This window comes from Arachis ipaensis, chromosome B1 (assembly GCF_059453495.1).
Source record: "Arachis ipaensis isolate K30076 ecotype BB chromosome B1, ASM5945349v1, whole genome shotgun sequence".
NCBI lineage: Eukaryota > Viridiplantae > Streptophyta > Magnoliopsida > Fabales > Fabaceae > Arachis > Arachis ipaensis.
Genome location: NC_142436.1, coordinates 129,726,599 through 129,753,101, shown reverse-complemented (window position 1 = coordinate 129,753,101; position 26,503 = coordinate 129,726,599). Strand labels below are relative to the sequence as shown.

At 32.7% G+C, this 26,503-nt stretch overlaps 1 protein-coding gene across 2 annotated transcripts; it reads right to left on the bottom strand.

Annotated features, from left to right (window-relative positions):
* Positions 1-5: 5 nt before the first annotated feature.
* LOC107634143 (heparanase-like protein 2) lies at positions 6-4,835 on the bottom strand. Of its 2 annotated transcripts, none has more exons than XM_016337729.3 (10): positions 4,679-4,835; positions 3,983-4,242; positions 3,865-3,901; positions 2,952-3,135; positions 2,714-2,862; positions 1,683-1,916; positions 1,267-1,456; positions 1,028-1,153; positions 647-749; positions 6-516 (listed from the first exon to the last, which is right to left on the bottom strand). In XM_016337729.3, the coding sequence occupies exons 2-10, from the start codon at positions 4,196-4,198 to the stop codon at positions 109-111; spliced, it is 1,647 nt and encodes a 548-aa protein (XP_016193215.1). In that variant the 5' UTR covers positions 4,199-4,242; positions 4,679-4,835; the 3' UTR covers positions 6-108. The 2 variants fall into 2 exon arrangements, with proteins under 2 accessions (XP_016193215.1, XP_016193208.1); XM_016337722.3 differs by having other exon boundaries at positions 4,579-4,823.
* Between the last annotated feature and the right edge of the window lie 21,668 nt (positions 4,836-26,503).

Genomic DNA, 26,503 nt, shown 5'->3' with positions numbered 1-26,503 from the left:
CACTATTGAAATGGAACAAATTTTCCTATTATGCCACTTACAATGGATTAGGAAGTCCTAATGTGCTAATACCTAATCTACAAGGTTTTCTTTTTTGTTAAAAAAAATTTATATTAAAGATTTTTTATGTTCAACGGCACAAGCTGGAGCATCAAAGTTAGGGTACACAATAAACACAATGGATAAAGGATCTATGTGTATTGGTGAATATACATTACTCCTAACTGGATCCAACCTTGGAATTTCTCCACCATTAGTTAGCTCTAGTGGATTACCATTAAGCAACATGGTTTGGCTTCTAAGGTAACCATCTTTTGGGGTTAGGTGGTACTCTTCTCTGAATGTCACATCTGATGCTTTTGTTCCAACCCATGAAAATGCACTTTTGATATGACTAGAAACCGAGGTTTCTTTTAGGATGTGTTTGGCACCATCTTCTTTTGCCTCACGGTCATGAATTGTTAGTAAGAAGTGAGTCTTATTGCTTAAGTTGATCACCAAAAATGTTACACCATCCTGTTCAATGAAAATTAAGAACAATAATTTAGAGTTAAAATAAGACACAACTCATATGGTATAAATTATTATTATTATTATTAATTCGTAAAATGGATGTTAATATTGAAAGTGGCAAAGGCACACTTACTCTGCCTTTTGAGCAATGAGCATAAGTACGTATAAAAGGTGAAAAAACATCACTCGAAGCTGAAAGAACCTTCTTCCCCATTAGCTGATTCCACAAAAGTGCACTAAAATAAGGAAAAAAAAAGGGAACCCTTTCTTTATTGTCATTATTTCTTTTCACAAAATCTTAAAAAGGATACTAATAATAAAAATAGAAAACAAAATGCAATTGACCCATATTTCACCTTTACAAGAACAAAATTATATATAAAAAAAACGAAAATTAGATAAAAGGCCATTAAGGCATTAACCTCTAAAGGAATATTGTTTTTTGTTTTATCTTCATTTTCAAAAAATAAAAAACAAAAACCAAACCATAAAAACAATCATTATTTAGACTTGCCTGTAGTAATCAGGATTGGGAGAGAAAGTGGTGGTATTGAGAAGACCATAGTTTCCTCCAATTAAACTCTGCCTGCAATAAACCTTTGTGTTGTATTTTGATGCTATTCCAAGTTCATCTAAGTACCTACAAAACCACATTCAAAATCCAGAACTAGTAATAAGTCAATTGATTCCATTTATGATTTTTTATGATACTAGATAAAATTTTGTAACATTAATTTCATAGTCAATATTTACCAAAAGCTATTAACAAAAGTGTCAGAGATATCACGGCCACCACTGTTGTATGCACCACCCGCTTCTCCAACCCATGCAGCAGACCAAGGACCATATTTCTTAATTGTCTCTGACATGTTGCTGAATACTGATTCTACATTGCTCAAACGCTCAGGATCTAGAATCTTAGAATCAAGATTCACATCACTACCTACAACCAAAAAAGAAATTTCGTGTAGAACTGTTTACATTAGCAGTATATCAAAATTAAACTGATATGTCCTAATATATGGTCGTATCAAGGGCATGATTACGGATCGGATTAAATAACAATATAAAACTCTTTTGCGTTATTTGTGCATAACAATGAAATGAATGCGCTAAATTTCTAAAAGAACAAATAGAGTAGTAAGATCTAGCTTAAGTTGCAAGCAAACCTGGGCCCAAGTTATATATGTGATGAGTGAGTGCATTGAGTAAACCAGAACCTGTGACCTGAAGAAGTTTATCAAACCAATTCTTGTCATAGAATCCTCCAGGTGCTATAAGTGAAGGTTTGAACTTGTAGTTATGGTACATTGTGTTTAGAATTTGTTTAAGCTTTATCAAATCTTTTCCATATTGTGCTGCACCAACATTTGCACCAATGCCCTTACCACTCAACTCATTACCTGTAGCAGCATATATATGCAACATTAATTTTTAAGGAAAAAAGTTTCAATATAAGAGAAAGGCAAGTATAATGTACATGTTGATAATGGTCAAATTTTAGTAAATTGACTGTTATCGACAAAATCTGCTAAATTTATAACAGATTTCAAACACTATTTTTTTTCTATAGTATTTCTTAGTCCGACAGACCAAGGACTAATTCATCGGAAATCGAAACTCCGTTAAGGATTTGCTGCTATGCATAAGACAAGATTCACTCACGACACTATTTTAAATGAATTAGTGAGCTAACCACTGAACCAACTCAAGTTGGTTTGATTTCAAACACTATTCATTTGGCCGAATTTCATCTATATTGATTATGGAATTCACTAAATTAATGATGGATTTTAAGCATTACAAATTGGAGAATGTTAGTGCATTTTAGAAAAGGTAGAGTGTATTTTTGAATTCTAATTCTAGATTTTAAACTCTAAATTTGCACAATAAATGGAGAGATAAGATTCCTTACTTAATAAGAAGAATTTAGTTTAAATTTTAGGTTAGTTGACTATTAAGATCAAACTTTGTTTGTTAAATTAGAAGTAGATTTTAAATGCTACTAATTTGGCTAAACCCTAACCAAGTTAACTATTAGCAGTGGAGTTTCATAAATTAGTGACGGACTTCAAGTATTACTAAACTATATCAAATCCCACTTAACTAATAACTATTAGCAACGGAATTCTCTGAATTAGTGGCAGAATTTTAGTCCTCAATAATTTGTATGATACTGTTTTTCTATATATTCTCGTACCGAATTCCCACGAATCGATTTGGTATCCCTTTGAAATAGTGTAGCTTATGAAATCATGAGCATTAGTAGAGTCCCAATCTCCTACCCAGGCAGCACGTTTCGTCTTGCGCCTCCCATTTAGGGCATTCAAGCCAAATGTCACAATTGCCCTGAAAGTTTCAATTTTTTTATTTTATTTTTTTGGAAGGAATTAAAAAAAAAAAAAAACAATAATCTGAATGTTAAAGAATTTTCTTACCCTGTCTTGTTGAAGAATTGGTTAAGCTCATCCCACCTTTTCATTTGTAAGCATCCTTTTGAGAATCCAAACAATCCACCATTCTTCTTCTGAAATTGTTGGCATGGGGACTTCAAATTCCCTACCTCATATAACACTTGATCTTGCAATGAACCTCCAATTCTTATCCTCAAAGGCTTGAGACCTATCAAGCATCCATCCGGAAAGAAAAAACATCATTCTTTGAATTATTAATACCCTAAATTACTAGAGACTGAGAATGAGAAACTTGTTTTAGTATTTAACTGGGTGTAAAGTGAGAGATAAACCCTGAAATAAAGATGAAATTCTAATTTAATTTGTATGAAAAAAATAAAGTTAAAATTAATTAATTGAAATGAAAGTATTTTAGGTATAAAATATTAAAATTTTAGTTTTTGTTTCAAAAATTTCAGTCCTCCTGTGTTTTTACATTTTGGAAGTACTGAAATACTAAAATTTTAAAGATAAAAATTAAAATTTTAGTACTAATTTCTGGGTCAACAAATATAATAATGAGTTCCAATTTCTTAGTCTCCGTCTCAATACTTCAAAGCAAACACTATTTAAAAAATTTTTAGTAAGGTATTTTAATCGCCTCAAACTTTTATTTTGCGAGACAAATCTATCTTTATATTAAATTATTCTTTTATATAAAAAACATTGATATAAAATTTTAAAAATTCTTAAAAACTGATATGTTTTTTATTAAATAATAATCTAAATTAATTTATCTAACTTTTTACTTAAAGCTTTACATAAAATAAAATAAAATATTATTGACTACAAATTTTTTAGAAATTAATTTGAAATATTTCTCTAATATATATCGATTTTGTCGCAAATGGTCTAATTATTTTTGGCCATATGAAGAAGCAAAGTAGCTTTAGCTTACCTTGGATAGCCTTGGTCAGTAAAGGCTGAGACAAGTCCTGAAAAGTCAGAATTCCAACCTCTTAGACATTTTACAACTCTACAAGTCTCTGTTCTAATTGAATGAGAAAAAATAGTACCAAATTTATAATAGATGTATTTCCCCATGGACAATTGTTGTAGTCACACTTATCTTGAGGCCACCAATCAATGGTGGCACAGATGAAGTTATCGTCGGTATCAGCTACCGATCGAGCTCCATCGACGATAAGCGAACCGTGTTCGATATCTTTACTCACAACCAAACTTAGAGGAGAAACCAGAAACACAAACAAGGCTAGGTGGAAGAATCCCATTATAATTAGAAGTTTTCACTTGCAACTGAACTTGTCCAAATTAACTGCACCATAGAAAATAGAATATATACTCCATAAATAAACAGAGCAATCTAAGAAATTCAAACTGTCGTGTGTTTTTTGATAACATGTTTTGATGTTTCAAAACCGTTAGAGAACAGCACGTTTCTTAATACTATAACATATTTTCAGGCCTAAAGATGCATCCTTGAATTCAAATAACATGCTAGATAATATTTCATTATATTAATGGCCAGCAAGAACTCATGATGTCAACATGAAAAGGAGATAGATAAAAGAGAAGGAAAACCCAGATGAAGAAATCATGAAAAGAACATATAAAAGCTTGATGAGAGTCTTTATTTTGTGTCATTGTTTACCTTGTAATGAGTTTCACGTTTCACTTTAATTGTGTTGAGCTTCTTCTTTTTGAAAAAACACAAAAACAAAGTTGATGATAAACAAGATGAAACCTCAAACCTTGTCTCAAAGGAGGAGCAGCATAAGCAGAAGAAGAAGGAAATGTTTGTGAGGCACCAAAACGGGAAACGAAAGGGGCATGTCTTGTGGTAGTTGAAATGTGTTCCTTCATTCATACACACGTAAAGACACAACAACATAATACAACACAACAATCTCATAATATATTACCATCATTTAGCATTCATTATAATTATTTGATATATCTGAATATTTATTATAAAATATTACGTTTTTATTATTATGATTCTCTTAACACATATAAATATTCTTTTATATTATATCATTCTAAATAATTTAAATACACTCAATAACACACAAATTCTTTCTCCAATTTAGTCTCTTATCTCTAACATGGTATCAGAATCATGATATCCTCTTTGAGGAGAATAGATTATTTTTCTTTTAGTTAAAACACCATATTTATCATATTTTTCTTCTGTGCCATTTTTTTTCTTTTTCTTTTGTCAATACCTTGATGTTTTCTCACCTAACGGATTAGTTCATTTACTAAACCATAAATTTTTCGTTACTTTCCAATAATTTGCCATCTCTTTAGACTTTGTCACTTTTTCAGAATTTTTTGTCAATTCGTCATCTTTTCATCAGTTTTTCGGCAGTTGGCCACTCTTTCGATAGTTCCGTCTATGTTTTCTTGTGGCAGTTCCATCTACATTTCTTTGTGGTAGTCGCTTCCTTCAAACAGCGGCAATTCTGTCTGTACTTCCTTCAAACAGTGGTAGTTCCATCTGTACTTCCTTCAAACAGCGGCAGTTCCATCTACACTTCTTTTCGGCAGTTCTGTCTGCGCTTCCTTCAGACAGCGGCAGTTCCGTCTGCACTTCTTTCCGCTAGTTTTGTTTGCACCCGTTCTATCAGTTTATACATTTTTTTATTTCGATATTTTAAATAAATTTCAAACTCAAGTTGTAACTTACAACTTGAGTTTGAAGAAAAATATCAGAATACATTAGGATCAATTAGCATTTATTAGAATTATTTGATATATCTGAATATTTATTATAAAATATTATATTTTTATTATTACGATTCTCTTAGCACCTGTAAATACATTTTTATATTATATTATTTCAGATCATTCAAATACACTCAATAACACATAAATTTTTTCTCCAGTCTACTCTCTTGCTAAAAAACACAATATAATATTAATGTTAATGATGCATGTATTAAGGAGGTTTCGTCATGTGGACTTTGTAGCTGTCCTTATTGTTGAGCCTAAGTATTATCTTCCCCACCAACAACTACCCTAGCAAGCAAGCAACTCTATCATTTCATAAATAAATTATGTTCTTTTCTAAATGGGTATCTCCTCAAGTACAGATATCATACAGTGATACTTTCTTACTCAATAAGATTAAAAAAAAAAATATTATACAAGACATGAAATTTCTGATTAAATTATGACAAATTTCCAATCTATTGAGCTGCACACTTAGCTTTATTGATATTTTAATAATAGCGTAATTCAAATAAATATTAATTAAATATGTAATTTTGTATATAAATTTAATTACGTATTATTATCACATCAATAAAAATATTTTTATAACTATTTAACAAAAAAGATACAATTAAATAACTCTTTAATTAAATAATGGCATACTTGTGAACAATCACATATTTGTAATAATAATAATAATAATAATAATAATAATAATAATAATAATAATGACGAGGATATGATACCAAGATAGGTTTGTGTGTATTTGCTGATATAGCATAAGTCGTTCCTTATTCATCTCATAGTCTTGCCTTGGTGGAAAAGCTATACCCTTCTTCCACGGTTCCACCCAAGTCAAATTTCTTTTAACAAGATTCTGTTTGTTTGTTTTTTTTTTTTTTTATTGGCTTTGATATTACACAATTATTAATAAAAAAAGGCTAAACCTATACATATAATAGTACAGAGATTCTTTTTGTGTTTTCTAAAAGGTAAAATGTCAAAGTAATGAAAGTATCCATTAACCGTATAGAATGTAATTATACCTTATTCTCTATGCAGTATGCGCGCGCGCATATATATATATATATATTTTAAAATTAGGCTATTCTTATCATTTTGTACACTAGAAAGAATAACGTATATAATATATCGAAAGTCCAGATTAACTATTATTGTTATTATTATGAAAGCAACAGCATAACCCTTTGCATAATTGCATCTAATTCTAAAGTTATTGTTGTCTTGAAAGTTGACCGTTCTCTTTAATCTTTATTTTGTTATTTATTAAGTCAACTAAAACAGCTACTAATGAACATGCTTAGACTTTCTAATAATAAACACATCGACAATATATAATTTAGCCATATCATCACTAGATCTGGGATTCGTAAAATCAAATTCCTTCCTAATACTACATACATAGATTGTAAAATCAAATTCATTTGAAAAAAAAATTAAAGTAAAAAATTAATAAAGTGATAAAATAAGAGATTAATTATTAATAAATTAATAAGTTTTATTATATGTTAATTTTATTATTTTAATTTAAAAATAATTAGATTATTTTTTTATTTTATCAATTTAAAGAAGTTTAATCTAATTTGTTTCTAATAGTCTAATAGCAAATTCATAAACAAAAAATGAACATTTTTGTTGTGGTTGGCTGGCTATACTTTATTTATTTATGTTTAATCTGTTACCAAAATAAGGGACAGGACAATTTATGTGAATAAAATGTTTGGAAGTCAATTTTATATAAATACAACTTTTGAAATAGGAAGACGTAAATGCAATTTTTTATATTTCTATAGAAATCGCTGCTGCCAATAGCAAAAAATATAATCCGCTATAAATAGCCGCGGTGTACGTGGTTAGGGTGTAACACATAAACTGCAGCAGTTTCTGTTGATGGGACATGTGCATAAACCGCTACCGTCAGTAGCGGTTTGTATTGGGACCGCGTGCGTAAACTGTTGGAGGTAATAGCGGTTTACGTTGAACAAGAGAGCTCAACTCAGTGAATGGAGCAAGAGGAAAAATGTATTATTCGCTTGTTGCTGTACCATTTCGGTGTCAATTTATATGTTATGATTTTTTCATATCTTGTCTTCATATACATGGACATATGAAGCAGTCTTAGCAAGATCGAATTTTGATAATAATCGTATATGGTGTTTTATTTGTATTTCTTGCTTGTGAAGTAGTGTTTTTGAAAATCAGGAGATTTTTACTTTACTTACAATTTTTACTTTCTAATGTCATATTCATCTGTGGTATGAGAACTACTTTACCACCCTTGTACCCCGTCAAGATGTTGTATTCAATGACATAATTCCCTAATCTACAAACCTAGTAATCGGGTACCATTGCAAAACCCATTGCTTTGGTCTATATTGTTGAGAAGCATCACAGGTATGCCAACTTTGAGTCTCTACTAATGGTTGGATACGTTAGAGCAATTTATCGAATTTAAAACATCAGTTGTAATAGCATCCAATTCATATTTCATGTTGCCATCCTCAGCACAAAATGAATCTGAGCTAAAATGAGCTAAGATAAATTTTTCCATCCCCATCAATATATTCCGTTATTGTATTATTCACCTCATACACAATTTTAAGTGTGGGATGACTGTGCATCATATTATATTTTTCTATATTTTTTCATATCAAAATTTAATTAATCATGCTTAATTATTGAATGTTTTTGTGCTTAAGTCATATATTACTTTCATATCTTTGATTTGATTTATTTTATAGAAAATGATGGAAAAAGAAAGTAAAAAGCACAAAACAAGCATGGTAAATGATAGGGATAATTTGACTATGAAATTGGTGCTTGTGTTGGAGCTCAAATTGAAGAATGGCGCTGCCTGGGAGGCCTCAGCGCTCACTCCCACGCTCTCTAGCAAGCTCTTGTGCCAAAAACGCTAGCACTCAAATCAGCATGACCCTGCCTTCTTCAACGGAGTATAACAAGAGTTGTAAAGCTCTAATTGATGCGCTTCTAGTTGCATTAGAAAGTAGACATCTAGAGCTTTCCAATGATGTATAATAGTCTATAGTGGGCGTGAAATTGGAGCACAAATAATTGGCATCTTTAAAAGTGAGAATAAAAGTAAATATTACAAAATGCAAGAATTAATAAAAGCTATAACTAACATAAGCAAGAAATCAACAATAGCAAGTAAGATAAACATAAAAAGACATGGAAACATAAAATTGCATTAAAAGAAATCCAAATCCAACAAGAGTTCATAAACATAAAAGAGAGCAAATAAGAAATTAACAAGAAAAACTAAGAAGATTAAGACAATAGAACAACAAAATATAAAGAGAATTGAAATAAAAACAAGAATTAAAACTTGGATCTAAGAAAATTTGACCTAAACTACCCTAAATTCTAGAGAGAATGGAGAGCTTCTCTCTCTAGAATTCTAACCTAAAACATGATGAAAAAATAAACTATGACTACTTGGTTCATTCTCCCCTTCAATCTTTGGGTTCAATAGCATCATAAATGAGTTGGATTTGGGCCTGGATGCTCAGAAATCGCCCCCAGCGTATTGCCTTTAAGTTGGTCACGTGCTGCTTCCAACGCGTACGCGCGTGGGCCACGTATACGCGTTGTTTGACAGATTTCTTCCCATGCGTACGCATGGGCCACATATACGCGTCGCTTGGCAGATTTCCTTCCCACGTATGCGCATGGGCCACCTATACGCGTCGCCCTGAATTCAACAAATCCTCATTTCTTCATGAATTCTCCATTTTTACATGCTTTTTCTTCATTCCTTCAATCCAATTTTTGTCTTCTAAACCTGAAATCACTTAACAAACATATCAAGGCATCGAATGGAATTAAAGTGAATTAAAATAATCAATTTTTGGGCCTAAAAAGCATATTTTTACTCTTAAGCACAATTTAAGGAGAATTTACAAAATCATGCTGTTTTAGTGAATAAATGTGGAAAAAGTTGATAAAATCCTCTAAATTCAACACAAGATAAACCCTAAAAATGGGGTTTATCAACCTCCCCACACTTAAACAATAGCATGTCCTCATGCTAAACCAAGAAGGATAAGAAACGGTATGAACATTTATTCAAGGCAACTACCTATATGCAATCTATTTACATATAATCTATCTAAGTGCATGCAACTATTTGGTCAAAATAAATCAATTCCCAAGAATACATATATGAATATGAGGGCTAAGGAAATCATGATCAAATCAACTTCACAATTGAATTGAGTTATTCAAAGGAATTTACAAACTTGCAAGAAAAGAAATAATAATAGGTGGAAACATAGAATTGAGCAATCGAACCCTCACCGGATGTGTATCTGCTCTAGTCACTCAAGTGTTTAGGGTTGATTCACTCAATTCTCCTCTAATAATGCTTTCTAAGATTTGTTTTTTTATCTAACAATAAACAATTATTCAATGCATGCATACATATATCATGAGGTCTTTTCATAGGTTGTAATGGGGCTAGGATCAAGGTAAGGTTATATATGGCTAAGTGAGCATGAAATTTGAATCTTTGATTAACTTAAGCTCTTACCTAACCTACAACCTATACAATTAAAATACAAACCTAACTACCCATTCTTCACTTTTTCACATAATCATGCATTCTCTTTTTGATCATAACACATATGCATTATTATTATTACTTTACTTTGGGGAATTTTTGTCCCATTTTTATTGCTTTCTTTTTCTTTTTTTTTTCTTTTTCATTCATTTTTTTATATATGTATATTTTTTCTTTTTCTTTTATTTTTTTTTTCAAACTAAAAATATATATAAGAGCATCAATGCATATGGTTTAACATTTAATGCATGAGTATGTACCCAATTCCCAAGATCTTCAATGAAAATACAAAACATACTTTTACCTCAACCAATGTCCCAAGTTTTCCCACACTTGAATGATACACACACTCACTAGCCTAAGCTAATCAAAGATCCAAATTAATGACATTTATTGTTTTTCGCTTTAAGGCTTGTAATGTGCTAAAATTAAGAACAAGAGGGGGATTAAAATAAGCTCAACAATGGTTGATGAAAGGTAGGCTATTTGGGTAAGTGAGCTAAATGAAATGATGACCTCAATCATATAAATGCATGTATACATGGAATAATGGACATAAAGAATCAAACAAATCAAAGATTACAATCATAGAAAGAGAATAATCACACACAAGAAGGAAAATTGTGGTTATATGATGTAACACACAATTAGGCTCAAAACTCACAAGGTTGTGTGTTCTTAGCTCAAAAACATGTTCCACAATGTATAATTCAAGCAAGTTCAATAAAAAATGTTTACTCAAATCAATTGGGATGTCAATACCCTATTAAGAATGTTTTTCTTGGAGAATTTTATTATTTTAATTAAGCTTATTATACATATATGCAAACCTAGAAAATGCATCTAAAAATTCTAAAAGACCTAATAATAAAAGAAAAATAAAAAGTGGAAGTATTAGGATTAGAAATTTGTCACCTAAAAATGACTGTTTTGGTCGGACGACCTCCCCACACTTAAAAGTTTGCATCGTCCTCGGGGAATTCAAAGATGAGTAAGGGGGATATGGTGACTTTCCGGATTGCCACCATCAGCTGGTGGATCAACCGGTTGCTGCATGTTCTTTCTTCCGCTTCCCTTGTTGCTTATGGTGCATCCTCCATGAAAAATAGAAAACCAGATAAGAAAACAAGTAAATGCAAAAGCAAGGAAGCATATATTGTTAGAATGAGGTAATAATCACTAGAATGAAGTGAGTGACCCAATGTGTGACATGGATAAAAGTAAGTGTGCATTCTAAGTTGCGCATGGTTTAGAACACACACACACTAACATAAAAAGCTATGTCACAGTTACACAAAAGAAACATGCACTTCACTCATTCTAGTGTGCTTGAGATGCTTCAAAGGAAACTTGTAAGTTAAGACCAACAAACAAGTCATAAAGAAGCATGAAAGCATTCAAGCAATAATCAAACAATTGTGAAATGGAAGATAAAAGGACATTGGTTGATGTGCAAGGAGACTTTAATGATAAAGAAACAGTGAAAATCACACATCAACTAATGACACACTTTGAATTTTGGTTCCCATCACCTAGTGGATATAAAATAAGACACATGGTTGCTATGCAAAGTAGTAAAAGAGACTAGAGGTGAAATCAATCACATAGCAAGCAAGGTCCATATAGAGCACATAGTTAAACAATTGAGGGTCAACATGTCCTTAAGGAATAAGCATAACATATGAATGCATATGATCAAGCAACACAATGCATTGAGATAAATGCACAACATCCAACATCAAGAAATGGCCTAGTCAAAGTAAATAGTTCCAATCACATGTTGGCTAGCTACAACATGCAATTCAAAAGATTTAGAATGCTTGAAAGGCAATTCTCATGCACTTGGTATGCACAAAATTAAGCATGAAGAACTCAAAACTAAGTAACAAATTATAACCTCAATAAAGGATTCCAACAATGAATATTAATAACAATGATGCTAGGATAGCATCTCATGGGTAATCAGCAGCAATTAACATCAAAATTAGCAAATTAAATCAATAATCCAACACTTAGCAACAAAATAGAAAATTGAAGTAACTAACTAACTAACTAACTAACCAACTAACTAACTAACTAACTAAATAAAGGAGAAGATGGTGGATGGTAAATGATAGTGGTGGGTGATGGTTGGAGGAGGGAAATAAAAGAAAAGAAGAGAGAAGAAAAAAAGAAATGGAAAGAAGAGAAGAAAAGAAAGGTGTGTGAACAGGGCAGGGGGTCATGCTTACGCGTGACATGGGAAAAATGGAGATGACACGTACGCGTGGGTCACGCGTATGCGTGGGGTGAAATTTGTGCTAGATGCACAGTTTTAACACCCCACCAGCACAACTCTCTGGTTTTTGGCCCATGCAGCAGCAGCATCAGCGTGACGCGTGCGCGTCAGCCACGTGCACGTGTGGGCGTCACTTTTTTTTACTCTTTTTTTAAAGAAATAATAAAAATAGAATTAAACACTCTCCTACCCTATTTACACTCTAAACTAACCAAAATTTTAAACTTAACAAAAATCTATTAATTTTTGAAAAATTTTTAAAGACAAAACAAACAAAACTTGCACTTCAAGCAAAATGCAATTCAAAAACAACTATTCTAAATCAAAACATGAATCCAACAAGAAACCTATCAATCAAAGCAATATGTACAAGAGTATAGAAAATAAGAAAAACTACCTACAATGGCAACTCAATTCATCCATTGATTATATCTACAAGAGAATGGAAAGAGTTTGCCATGGTGGGGTGTCTCCCATCTAGCACTTTTATTTATTGTCCTTAAGTTGGACAATTGGGAGGCTCCTTGTCAAGGTGGCTTGTGCTTGTACTCTTCCTTGAACTTCCACCAATGCTTGGACTTCCAATAAGCTCCAAAATTCAAAATTAATAGCACCAAGCTTTGATGAAGTTTCACACAAGCTAAGGGTTCCCAAAATTGATCTTCATATATTCCCGGATCCCAAATCTTATTTCTACACCCATCTTCAAGTTGATCAAGACAATTCCATTCGGGTGGTAAATAATCCGAATTCTCAAGTAAACACCAAAGCATCTTCCTAAACCCATTCAATTGAGAACTATACCAACCATTGCACTTAGACTTTGAGTTTCCAACTATAAGGAACCTTGATTGGCATTTCCATCCACTAACCAATTCTCTCTTGCTCTTAACTCTACAAAGAGCTCTAAGTTGTCCATCCGTCTCAAGTAAACTATATTCAAGTGGAAAAGTAAAGCTTAGGGATAAGAGAGTTACCCACTTGAATGAAAGAATGGATGGTTGCTTAGTGAGAGAGGCTTCCAACGGCCTTGTAGTTTTCACTTCCTTGTGCTCTTCTTGGATGACATCCACTTCTTGGCAAGCTTCCTCAATTTCAATTCCTTGTTCACTAACTTCTTCTATACATCCCTCATTGCTCAAGTCATGTATCGGAGGTTGTGCACAGTCCTCCTTGTCATCAATTTCACAACATAATGAAGGAGGTTCATCAATTTCAAAAGATACATTGGTTGGTATGGAATCATCTTCAATGGTGGAGCTTATCGCTTGCTCAATTTCTTCCAATTCCTCCTCAACATCCACAATATGCTCAAGAGGTTGCACATTCTCCTCTTCAACATCAATTTCAAGCTCAATGGAAGAAGGTTCAACCACTTTCACAAAATCACCAACAACATTACTTGGTGTGGAAGTGTTCTCAAGCTTGAAATCCACCTCTTGTTCAACTTCGCCTAGGTCTTCAACCACTTCTTCTTCTTCAACAATCTCCATCCTTTCCACTTGTTGCACAACACACTCCACTTCCTTGTTCTCATGTTGAGATTCTAAAATCTCCTTCATGCTCCTCTCTTGGGTTGATTTTTTACATTCATCCGTGGAAATGCTTTGCTTGTTGCATGAGTCCCATGAGTCCAAGGTGGCTTTAATTTTGGCAAGGTTAGCCATGATATCTTCGTGCCTTCTTTGGGCTTTCTCTTGCTCCTTTTGATGGATGATTGCTTGAAGCCAATCCATTGCTTCCTTGAGATAATCCATTGGCTCTTGTTCCACTTGACTAACATAAGTAGGATCATATTGCTCTTGACTGGATGGATATGAGTGTTTTTCCGTAGAGGGTTATGGTGGAAAGGGAAATTCATCTTGTGGTTGAAAATTCTCATACATGGGAGGTGGTTCATCTTGGTAATAGTATGGAGGTGGTGGTTCTTGAGGGTATTGGGGTTGGAATTGTGGTGGTTCTAAGTATAGTTCATATGGCTCATAAGGTGGTTGGTATGGTGGATATGGGTTAGAGTCATATGGAGGTGTTTGGTAGTATGGGCTTGTGAGTATGATGGTTGAGGGCTATATTGAGGAGGGGATTCATAGCCATATGGTGGTGGTTGTTGATAATCACAAGGAGGTCCACCATAGCCATTGGATTGGTATGCATCATGGAATGACTCTTGCTCATATCACATTTGGGAAGGTTGTTGCCAAGAAGGGTGATCAAATCCTTGAGGCTCCTCCCATCTTTGATTGTTCCATCCTTGATGCGTGTTGTCATTGTAATTCCCATCTCCTACAACATAGTTAGAACCAAACTCATAGCCAAATAGGTGAGAATTCATAGTGAAAAAGAGGAAATAAAGATAAAAACTAATAAGAAATAAAGAAAACAAACTCCTAACTACTAGCAAAACTAAGAAATAACCACAAAGAAAGATATTCACATATTCACAGTAGCCAATAATATAACAGCATTGCAATTTCCCAGCAACGGCGCCAAAAACTTGAGGTTGAGAATTATCGTCGGTTAGGAATTTCACAAAAATAGAAATAGAATTTCGTTGTAAGCATAGTTCTAAACCAACTAATAACTCTCCATCAAAGTTTAAATTTGGTTGTCACAAGTACAAACCCCAATAAAAAGTAACCGAGAGTATTTAAACCTCGGGTCATCTCACAAGAATTGCAATGAAGTGCTCAATTATTGGCTATGAAGAAACAAGGGGGGTTTGATTTGATGATTGACAAGAAAAGTAAATAACAAGAAAGTAAATGACAATTAACTAATAAAGGAAAGGAAAAGAACTCTTAGCTAAGGCATGGAAATTGAGATCACCATCCTTGTCTATAAACCATATATTGACAATTATGAGGGACCAACCCATCAAGTCTACTTCTATACTTGAAGTAAGTCAAATAGGCTTGATCAACATCAACCCATAAGTCCCAACCTAGCTACTATTGACTTAGTAGTAGGCTAGTGTCAATGGATATCAAATTGACCAACAAGGGACCCAAATCACCCATCCAATGAGACCTAATGACTCAAGGTCACTCAATTCCCTTAGCCTAGGCCAAGAGTGAAGAAAACTACTCTATAACTAGTGAAAATATTTTATCAAACACCTAGAGTGCAATAAAAGTAAACATCACAAAATGCAAGAATTAATAAAAGCTATAACTAACATAAGCAAAAAATCAAGAATAGCAAGTAAGATAAACATAAAAAGACATGGAAACATAAAATTGCATTAGAAGAAATCCAAATCCAACAAGGGTTCATAAACATAAAAAAGAGCAAATAAGAAATTAACAAGAAAAACTAAGAAGATTAAGACAATAGAATAATAAAATATAAAGAGAATTGAAATAAAAATAATAATTAAAACTTGGATCTAAGAAAATTTGACCTAAACTGCCCTAAATTCTAAAGAGAAGGGAGAGATTCTCTCTCTAGAATTCTAACCTAAAACATGATAAAAAACTAAATTATGACTACTTGGTTCATTCTCCCCTTCAATCCTTGGGTTTAATAGCATCATAAATGAGTTGGATTTGGGCCTGGATGGCTCAGAAATCGCCCCCGGCATATTGTCTTTAAGTTGGTCACATGCTGCTTCCAACGCATATGTGTGGGCCATGTATACGCGTCGCTTGACAAATTTCCTTGCACGCGTACGCATGGGCCACATATACGCGTCGCCTGGCAGATTTCCTTCCCACATATATGCATGGGCCACGTATACGCGTCGCCCTGAATTCAACAAATCCTCATTTCTTCATGAATTCTCCATTTTTACATGCTTTTTCTTCATTCCTTCAATCCAATCTTTGCCTTCTAAACCTGAAATCACTTAACAAACATATCAACGCGTTGAATGGAATTAAAGTGAATTAAAGTTATCAATTTTTGGGCCTAAAAAGCATATTTTCACTCTTAAGCACAATTTAAGGAGAATTTACAAAATCATGCTGTTTTAGTGAATAAATGTGGGAAAAGTTGATAAAATCCTCTAAATTCAACACAAGATAAACCCTAAAAATGAGGTTTATCAATAGCGTCCTCTCAAAAATCAGTGGGCGGTACACCACCACGGACCTCACAAGATCTTTAATTGGAAAGCAACACACACACGTGGGCGGTAAACCACCACGAACCCAACATAACATTCATTTTAAAAAAATATGTGGGCAGTACACAACTACGTACCCCCACATAATATTTACTTTTAAAAACATGTGAGCGGTACACCACCACGTACCCCCACATAACATTTACTTTTAAAAATATGTGGGTGGTACACCACCACGAACCCCACACAATATTCTCTTTTAAAAATATGTGGGCGGTACACCACCATAAACCCTACTGACATTCACTTTAAAAAAACATATGGGCAGTCCACCACCACGAACCCTACAAAACGTCTTGAAACTGGGCAAGCGGTAAACTACCATGAACCTTGCCAGGTCAAGGCTCAAAACAATATCATTTTCAAACTCATTATAAATCATTCATTCATACCCATTCATAATCATTCAAATTCATCCATTAAAGTCAGATTCATCATATACATATCATATTTACACACTTCTCATTCATAATTCACCACCTCTCAAACTTTCTTCATCTCCAAGTTACTACTCCTCCCTATCTTCTTCTCACCACTTAACATGCAACTGAGGTTTAGGGGCAAAAAGAGTGAAAATAGAGGTTTAAAGGTTCAAAATTACATTTTAAAATACAAAACTCACTTTGCTGATTTCAGGGGTCATGCGTACGCGTGTTTATCTTGCTCGCGTACGCGAGATGCTAAACCCGAAAGGGTTGGTCGCATCACGTGCAGGTGGTCGCGTACGCGAATTCTGCAGAGTGGGTAAAAATGCTAAGTGCTGTAGAGTTTTAGTTTTGCACACCGAACTTCTGACTCACATAACTTTTTGTTTTAAAATATTTTTCATCCGTTCTTCAAACGGTGTAAACTTCACGGACCCAATTTTGATATGAGACAAGTTTGAAAAAGATTGGGAGTCTGGAAGCCGAGTTATGATTTGCCAAAGTTTGGTCAAAAATCAAAGATAATCTTTAAATTCCAAACATCAACTTTCAAAATATTTTAACCTCAAACCCCTTTAACACTTACCAAATCTGCATTAACCAAATTCAATCATTCCTCAATACCCCTCATTTATTTCATAACCCACCAATTCACATTTATAATCATTTCACATAATAATTCATATTCAAACAACATATTGCATAATCATTAACTTCTATACATACAAACATATATACCACTTCACATTCCAATGCTCAATTCATTTCATAGTACCCCAATAAGGGAATGAATCTTCTCAATTTTTTTAACAATTGAGGGAGTAAAGTGTGATCTCTCACCATTAATTTTATAAGTGGGACCATGAATAAATATGATAGAGAGAACAATGAAGAGTTAGAGATCACACTTTACACTCATTTTTTTTAACAATTGAGAGGATCCATTCTCCCCCAATAAGCTTAACAACTTTAACTCACAATTAACCAAATTCAACCTCAACATTCATATTCAATTCACAATTATATACCCAACTATCATCATTCTCACCTCAAGAGCACCGTAATCTATATAACATACCTCATTATTCATCAAGCTATCATCATCATGGTTCGCCATTAATTTCAATATCAAACATCAAAGAAATCCACATCTCATTCTCATACAATAACTAATCAATCCAACCAACCAATTCAACACCCATATACATCAAATTCGACAATATCCTCATTATTTACTAATGACAACAATTCACATATTCATCCTATCCTATGATCGACTAGCCTAAGTCTTCAAGACACATTATATTTTAGTTACGAGAAACCAAAACCATACCATGGCCGATTCCCCGATAAACCTAGAACACCTCAAGCGTTTTCCACACCACAAGCTATTAACCACAGCCCCTCGCCGACGAACCCTAGCTTCCAAAATTAATCTCAAGCTTTCATCATCTTCAAATGAGTTCCAATTTCACAAGTTCGACCTCCAATTTGAGTTTACACCAACAATATTCAATCTAAACCACATATACCACTATAATTAATTTCTAAACTCAAAATCTCAATAATGTCACAAGAGGGTTAGGGTTCTTACCTTGCCCACAGCTCAAGTGAGCCACACCCAACAAAACTCGCAAGCTAATTCGAACCTAAACACCGAAATTAAACAATTTTCATCATAATTGCTCATTAAATTCAAAATTTAGGGAGGAGAAAACTGGAATACATAAGATTTTCTTACCTAATCGATGACTAGGTTTTGTAAAGCTTGACGCACTGGTCGTGTGCCTGCAAAGGGTGCGACGATCGGAGTTCTGAATCAAAAGTTATCTTGACTTGAATCAAGAATAAGGGTTTGTAAATTCTCCTCCCGATTTCTTGTTTTTTACACACGTGGGTGATAAACCACCACGAACCCCACATAACATTTATTTTAAAAAAACATGTGGGTGGTACACCACCACGAATCTCACATAACATTTACTTTTAAAAACACATGGGCGGTACACCACCACGAACCCCACATAACATTCACTTTAAAAAAACATGTGGGCGGTACACCACAACGAACCCCACATAACATTCACTTTTAAAAACATGTGGGGGGTACACTACCATGAACCCACACAACATTCTCTTTTAAAAACATGTGGGTGGTACACCACCACGAACCCCATATAACATCTCGACACTGGGTAAGCAGTAAACCACCACGAACCTTGCCAGGTCAAGGCTCAAAACAATATCATTTTCAAATTCATTATAAATCATTCATTCATACCCATTGATAATCATTCAAATTCATCCATTAAAGTTAGATTCATCTCCAAGTTACTACTCCTCCCTACCTTTTACTTACCACTTAACATACAACTGAGGTTTAGGAGCTAAAAGAGTGGAAAATAAAGGTTTAGAGGTTCAAAATTACATTTTAAAATACAAAACTCACTTTGCTGATTTCAGGAGTCACGCGTACGGGTGGGCCATGCGTACGTGTGGGCGTGTTTTTCTTGTTCGCGTATGCATGCACCTTGCTCGCATACACGAGATACCAAACCCGAAAGGATTGGTCGCGTCGCGTGCAGGTGGTCGGGCATGCGAATTCTGCAGAGTGGGTAAAAATGCTAAGTGGTGTAGAATTTCAGTTTTGTACAACGAACTTCCGACACGCATAACTTTTTCGTTTTAAAACATTTTTCATCCGTTATTCGAGCGATGTAAACTTCACGGACCCAATTTTGATATGAGATAAGTTTGAAAAGGATTGGGAGTTCGAAAGTCGAGTTACGGTTCGCCGAAATTTGGTCAAAAATCAAAGATAATCTTAAATTCCAAACCTCAACTTTCAAAATATTTAAACCTCAAACCCCTTTGACACTTACCAAATCTGCATTAACCAAATTCAATCATTCCTCAATACCCCTCATTTATTCCATAACCCACCAATTCACATTTATAATCATTTCACACGATAATTCATATCCAAATAACATATTGCATAATCATTAACTTCTATACATACAAACATATATACCACTTCACATTCCAATGCTCAATTCATTGCATAGTACCCCAATAAGCTTAACAACTTTAACTCACAATTAACCAAACTCAACCTTAACATTCATATTCAATTCACAATTATATACCCAACTATCATCATTCTCACCTCAAGAGAACTGTAATCTATATAACATACCTCATTATTTATCAAGCTATCATCATCATGGTTCGTCATTAATTTCAATATCAAACATCAAAGAAATCCACATCTCATGCTCATACTATAACTAGTCAATCCTACCAACCAATTCAACACCCATATACATCAAATTCGACAATTATCCTCATTATTTACTAATCACAACAATTCACATATTCATCCTATCCTACGGACGACTAGCCTAAGTCTTCGTGACATATTAAATTTATTTACGAGAAACCGAAACCATACTTTGGCCAATTTCCCGATAAACCAGAACACCTCAAGCGTTTTCCACACCACAAGCTATTAACCACAACCCCTTACCAATGAGCCCTAGCTTTCAAAATTAATCTCAAGCTTTCATCATCTTCAAGTGACTTCTAATTTCACAAGTTCGACCTCCAATTTGAGTTTACACCAACAATATTCAATCTAAACCACATATACCACTATAATTAATCTCTAAACTCAAAATATCAACAATTTCATAAGAGGGTTAGGCTTCTTACCTTGCCCATAGCTCAAGTGAGCCACACCCAACAAAACTCGCAAGCTAATTCGGACCTAAACACCGAAATTAAACATTTTTAACATAATTACTCATTAAATTTGAAATTTAGGGAGGAGGAAACTAGAATACAGAAGTGGTTTTCTTACCTAATCAATGACTGGGCTTTGTAGAGCTCGACGTACTGGTCGCGTGGCCACAAACGGTGCGACGATCGGAGCTCCGAATCAAAAGTTATCTTGACTTGAATCAGAAACAAGGGTTTGTAAATTCTCCTCCCCCCCTTCCATGTGTGTTCAGCGTGTGTGTGTGTGTATGAATGAGGAAGAGAAATGGTTGATGCCATTTAACTTAGTGGGTTAGGTTGGGCCTTGAGCCCATTTTGGGTCCGGTTCGATTGGTTTGGCTTGTTCGGCCCAATCTTGGGCCAAATTCTTTAAAATTAGTGTCAAAATTCTTGTTTTAATTAGATCTACCTCATTAAACTATAAAATTTTATTTTCTAATTTCTTAGATTAATAATTAATTTATTGACTAGTTATTTATTAATTTTCAAGGTTTTACAGATCCCACGAGGAGATATGGACTGAGCAACAATGGTCGAATGAATCACTTAGTCAAGCAAAAAAAAATGTTGTTTTGAGGTTCAAAAGCATTAACAAAATTTCAATGAGTAAAGAAAGCAAATAGTGAAATTAGTGTGAAATGTATGTGAGAAAACAGTTAACGCTTCGGAGTTATTTTTTCTTTCGGATTAAGTTTTCTTACCAACTATTTTAATCATGCAAGATTCATTTCATGGCAAACTGTAATTGACTAAACCCTAATTCCTTAGTGATTTAGTCTCTTCTAACCTAATCAACCGCTAATTCCTTGGTCACTTAATATAGATTAGAGGGTTAGGTTCAATTCTAGTTTATTAGCCACAAAAACCCTAATTACCCAAATACAAGAGGATTATATGTCACGTATCCCGTTAAGTCCAAGCGATTAGCAATTTAGGAGGAATTTACTTTCAAACTAGTATTCAAGTGAGGTAATTTTTCCAAGAATCATAAGAATACATATAGAACAAGGGTTATTCTTCCAATATACCCAGATTCATAAGATGAAGAACGAAAGTAATCATTGAAACTGAATCAAAATACATAAATTAAAATAGAATGATAATAGTGTTAACCATGGAAATAAACAGAGCTCCTAACCTTAACCAAGGAGGTTTAGTGGCTCATGACTTAGAGAAAAAACTAGGGTTCAGAAAAGTGTAAACTGTCAAATGAAGTGCGTAAGAGAGAAGATCCTCTAAAGGGCCAAATCTTTTTCCTTTTATATCTAACCTAATTTGATTTAAAACTAAAATAAAATAATAAATTTTAGACCTAAAAGATTTTGTTTGTAAATAAAAATAACTAAAATATAATAATTAAAAGCCAAATCTAACTAAAGATGCTCCTTTGGTAAAGATTGATTCGCATCATTGGCGCTAAACGCCGGATTCAGCGTTTAGCACCACAGGGGGCAGTAACTCTTCATTCAATTCTATCTTCCTGGCAGTAAATTCTAGGCTCGGCATTTAGCTCCCACTGATGTAGTGGCTTGGATGCTAGTTACAAGGCACCTAGCACTAAATGCAGAGTCGTGGCGTTTAGCGCCATGATGGTGGAAGAAAAGTATAAACTATTATATATCGTTGGAAAGATCTAGAAGTTGACTTCTAATGTTGCTGGAATTGCGTCAATTAGATCTTTGTAGCTCTAGTTATTCTCATTGGAGTGTGAGGAGGTCAGGGTTGACAACATCCACTTTCTTCCTGTTTTTTCTACACAAACTCTGTCAAACTCGACCGAATCTTTCCTAAAATTAATAAAACCACATTGCACCTTAAAGTAGCATTCAAATAGGCTTCAAATACTAAAATATAAATAAAACTCAATAAATTTCTATCTAAAATAATAAGAAAATAAAGGAAACATGCTCACGCATCAGGTCCATTTCATCAGCTACTCTGAGGTGAATGCAAAAACTCATGTGCAAAATGGCAACATGTGATAAGGATAACTAACATAGAAATTGAGACTAAAACATCTAAATTTAATTAGAGAAAAAATGTTACCAAAGAACATGAGTGTTGGGATAAATATCACATGAATGGAAATAGTATGAATTTGCATTCTCTTTAAGGGAATGAAAATACATCTTGCACCCTTTATACCTCCAACCTAGTTTAATATCAATAGACATGACAGTTTCAATGGTTTCAAATATACCACCTGATAATAAAAAATGGGTGACAAAAAATTATTTAAAAAATATAAACTCTTGGGGTATAATATAAATGCATGAAAAATAACTTTGATATAACCTTAGTAATATCTTTAAGTTCACCAATAGGCTTGTAAGGAGTGTTGTTGATAAGATCTTGCTCAAATGAATTAGATGCGTCAGATACATTGGTTGGAAGCCTTATCGTTACCCATAATAAACTTATTGATGAGAAAAATAATCTAAAAAATAAGTTCAAGACTAATGATATCAAACCAAATAGAAAAATAAATGCCAACAATTAGAGAAGTTATTATACCTTTATCTGAATTTCTTAGCTTGTTAAAAGTCAACATTAATATATAAAATAGAGTTGTAGCTTGTATTGGATATTCACATAGTTTTTAAAAATTTATAAATCAATTTAACATGATAATATTAGAATTTTTTTACAGATCATTTATGAAAAAAATAATGACAATATTAATAAATATGAAGATAAGAGTTAATAAAAAAGTTTTTTTATATAACATATATATCCTTGAACAGGTTAAACATGGCAAATTGCAAAATAATTATGAACTAAGTATTAAGATGCTGCTCCGTGTGATTCACCAGTTGAGCAGCAAATTCTTCCCAGAAAGTACACCTTACCTTTTTCTTAGATCTATAAATCCAAACATGTAATGATAACAACATAAGAAAAATTTGAACATTAAGACCCATTCAACACATTACATAACAAAATAAATATAAAAAAGACTACACTAATTCTATTATAGACTTCTTTTCATTCTTGGTAAATTTTATTATATCATCCTTACCCGTTAACAATCCAATAACATCTGCATTAGACAAAATAAAAATCATAAGACTACACTGATTTTAAAAGGATAGAGATAAGAAATAAAAAATTTCCGAGTTTTGACCTCTACCTATCAAATGAGAGTGAGGATGATCATGATTAAGTATCATTTCATTAGGCACAAAGTGAAAAATATTATTAGAAAAATTAATATCATTTAACAAACAAATTTAAATTTTCCTCTTAAAGAAAATACATGGAGCATAATTGGTTGGCTTATACTTATGATCATTAAGTTCAAGCAAAAAATTAGTAATAGAGTATACTTTTTCCTCAATTATCTCATGCTCAAATAATCCCCTAAGAATTTTTTATAGAACATTGAATCCGATGACCCTAGCATGATAAACAAATGTGACAACAACTAATTAGAATAGATAACTTTATAATGACACACTTTCTATTAATCTTATAAATGAAACATAACAATCATCCAATCTATTAACTTACCAATTCATCCATAACAAACAACTCTAAGTTAAGCGTCCTAAACTTCTCTTTACTTAGAGTAACAGACTATATTTTGATAACACAGACTTTTACACGCTAAATTTGGTTTGCTACAGCAAGGTCAAGGTCCTTAATAATATTGAATGAAGAAGCCATATGAATATAAGGCAATCAAGAACTATTATATAAGAATATAATTATGGAAATTCATAAAAAAATAACATGATGAATTATATTTAATTACGCAACTAATGAATGAGAGAAAAAATATACATGAATATAATTTAATGCATTAATTCTATGCTGCTTATATAAAAAAAATCGGCTTGACCAACGTCTGTTAGTCATGTCGCTTATCAAGAGTACATTGCATAGAAAATCATCATGGACATTAAATTTCTCAAGCAAAAGGTGAACTAAAAACTAATTATAGTTAAGCTAGATTAGTGAGCAATGAAAAAAATCTTGCACTAAATTTAGAAAACAAAAATTAATTATGGCTAAGCTGAAGTAATGAGCAATAAGAAAAATTCTGCATTAAATTTAATGTATGAGTTGACAAAAAGTAGTAATGACTTATTCTCTTAGGCATATTTATTGAATTCAATTCATTCATTAGTTCCTAAAAATGAATTTTGTTTTTACGACTTAAAGCCATCAGTTTTTAAAAAAATTATTTAAAAAAATTAATGAGAATATAAATAAAATTGGATACAACATATTAATGCAATTGATTCATATGTTCCTGCATAAGAATTGTATTTTGAGCTTAAGTCCAAAAATTATTTTTAAATTATAATTACAATGAAAATTTATAAATAGAAATTACTTTAAAACTTTTCACTAAATAAATAATTACTTTACGAAACTGAATCAACTTTCATAGGTAAGTTTATAAAATCTGAAACACAAATGCCTAACATAATTACTCCGCATCCATTAAAAATAGTTTAGTATCGTCTAAAAAGTATAACCAATTGAAAATTGAATTAAATATTTTATATTTCATAAACTTAATTACAATTATTCAGATAATGTCTCCAAGAAACTCATTAAAAACAATGGAAAGAAATACACTTTATAAATGGAAGCCTACTTGGCAACAAATTATGTAGTAAAGTCCAAATAAAAAAAAACAAAATCTCATTTCATAAAATGACTTACCATGTCCAACACTTAATTCATTAACTTAATGATCAAATTTTAATAATATGATAAAGAATTATCAAAAAGTGGTATACTTAAAGAGAATAACGTAACTATAAGGCGAGAAATACTTATCAGAAAGCATGATTAAATATATCATAGAGAATTCCATAATATAAACATTACAAAGAGATTAAAAGAAACTCATTACATTGAATATAATTGAAACAGAACAACAACCTTAGGCATTCTTGATAAACCCCATTTTTAGGGTTTATCCTGTGCTTAATCTAGTGGATTTTATCCATTATTCTCACACTTATTCATACAATTCACATGTTTTACATTTTTCTTCCTGATTTTGTGCTATGATTGAAAATATGCTTCTTTGGCCTTATATTTGCTAATATTAATCATCTCTTATTACCATTCGATGCCGTAATATGTGCGTTAAGTGATTTCAGGGATTAATTCTATAACATGAATTATAAATGTCATAATATATGTTAACATTAAAATTGATAACTAATAATTAAGCTTTACAATCCATGTACATATTACTAACTGCTAATAACTAATTTGTAAACATACTTAAGCTAACGACAGAGTATTGATAGTCATTATTGTCTCATGAGAAGAGACACTAAACCTAATAACATTGTCACCTTTTAATTTAGGGTAATGCAAGGTAAACAAAAAAAAGTCAGAACTTGCCTTATTTAGTATTAATTAATTGTCGCAATAATTAATGAATGCTAAATAAGGCAAGTTATGGCTATTTTTGGCTGATTTTCTTTGGTTACCAAATATTTCCGTTAATTTATTCTTTTTGCAATATCTTGACTAACTCTTAGTGAACACCCCATTAGGTCTCTCATTATTCCATCTAAGTTCCTTCATGCAAAAGAATTCCCTAGCTTGTTTAACCTTGACCTTATCAAGCTTGGATAGAAAAGCCTTTACTGTAAATTTGACTGGCAAGAACTGTTAAATGAAAGA

Excerpts from the sequence above, each read along its gene's own strand:
- LOC107634143 (XM_016337729.3), bottom strand. The coding sequence starts at position 4,198 with ATGGGATTCTTCCACCTAGCCTTGTTTGTGTTTCTGGTTTCTCCTCTA. Across the intron at positions 1,917-2,713 it reads AATCGATTCGTGGGAATTCG|GTAATGAGTTGAGTGGTAAG; the intron begins GTACGAGAATAT and ends ATGCTGCTACAG. Across the intron at positions 1,154-1,266 it reads ACTTTTGTTAATAGCTTTTG|GTACTTAGATGAACTTGGAA; the intron begins GTAAATATTGAC and ends GTGGTTTTGTAG.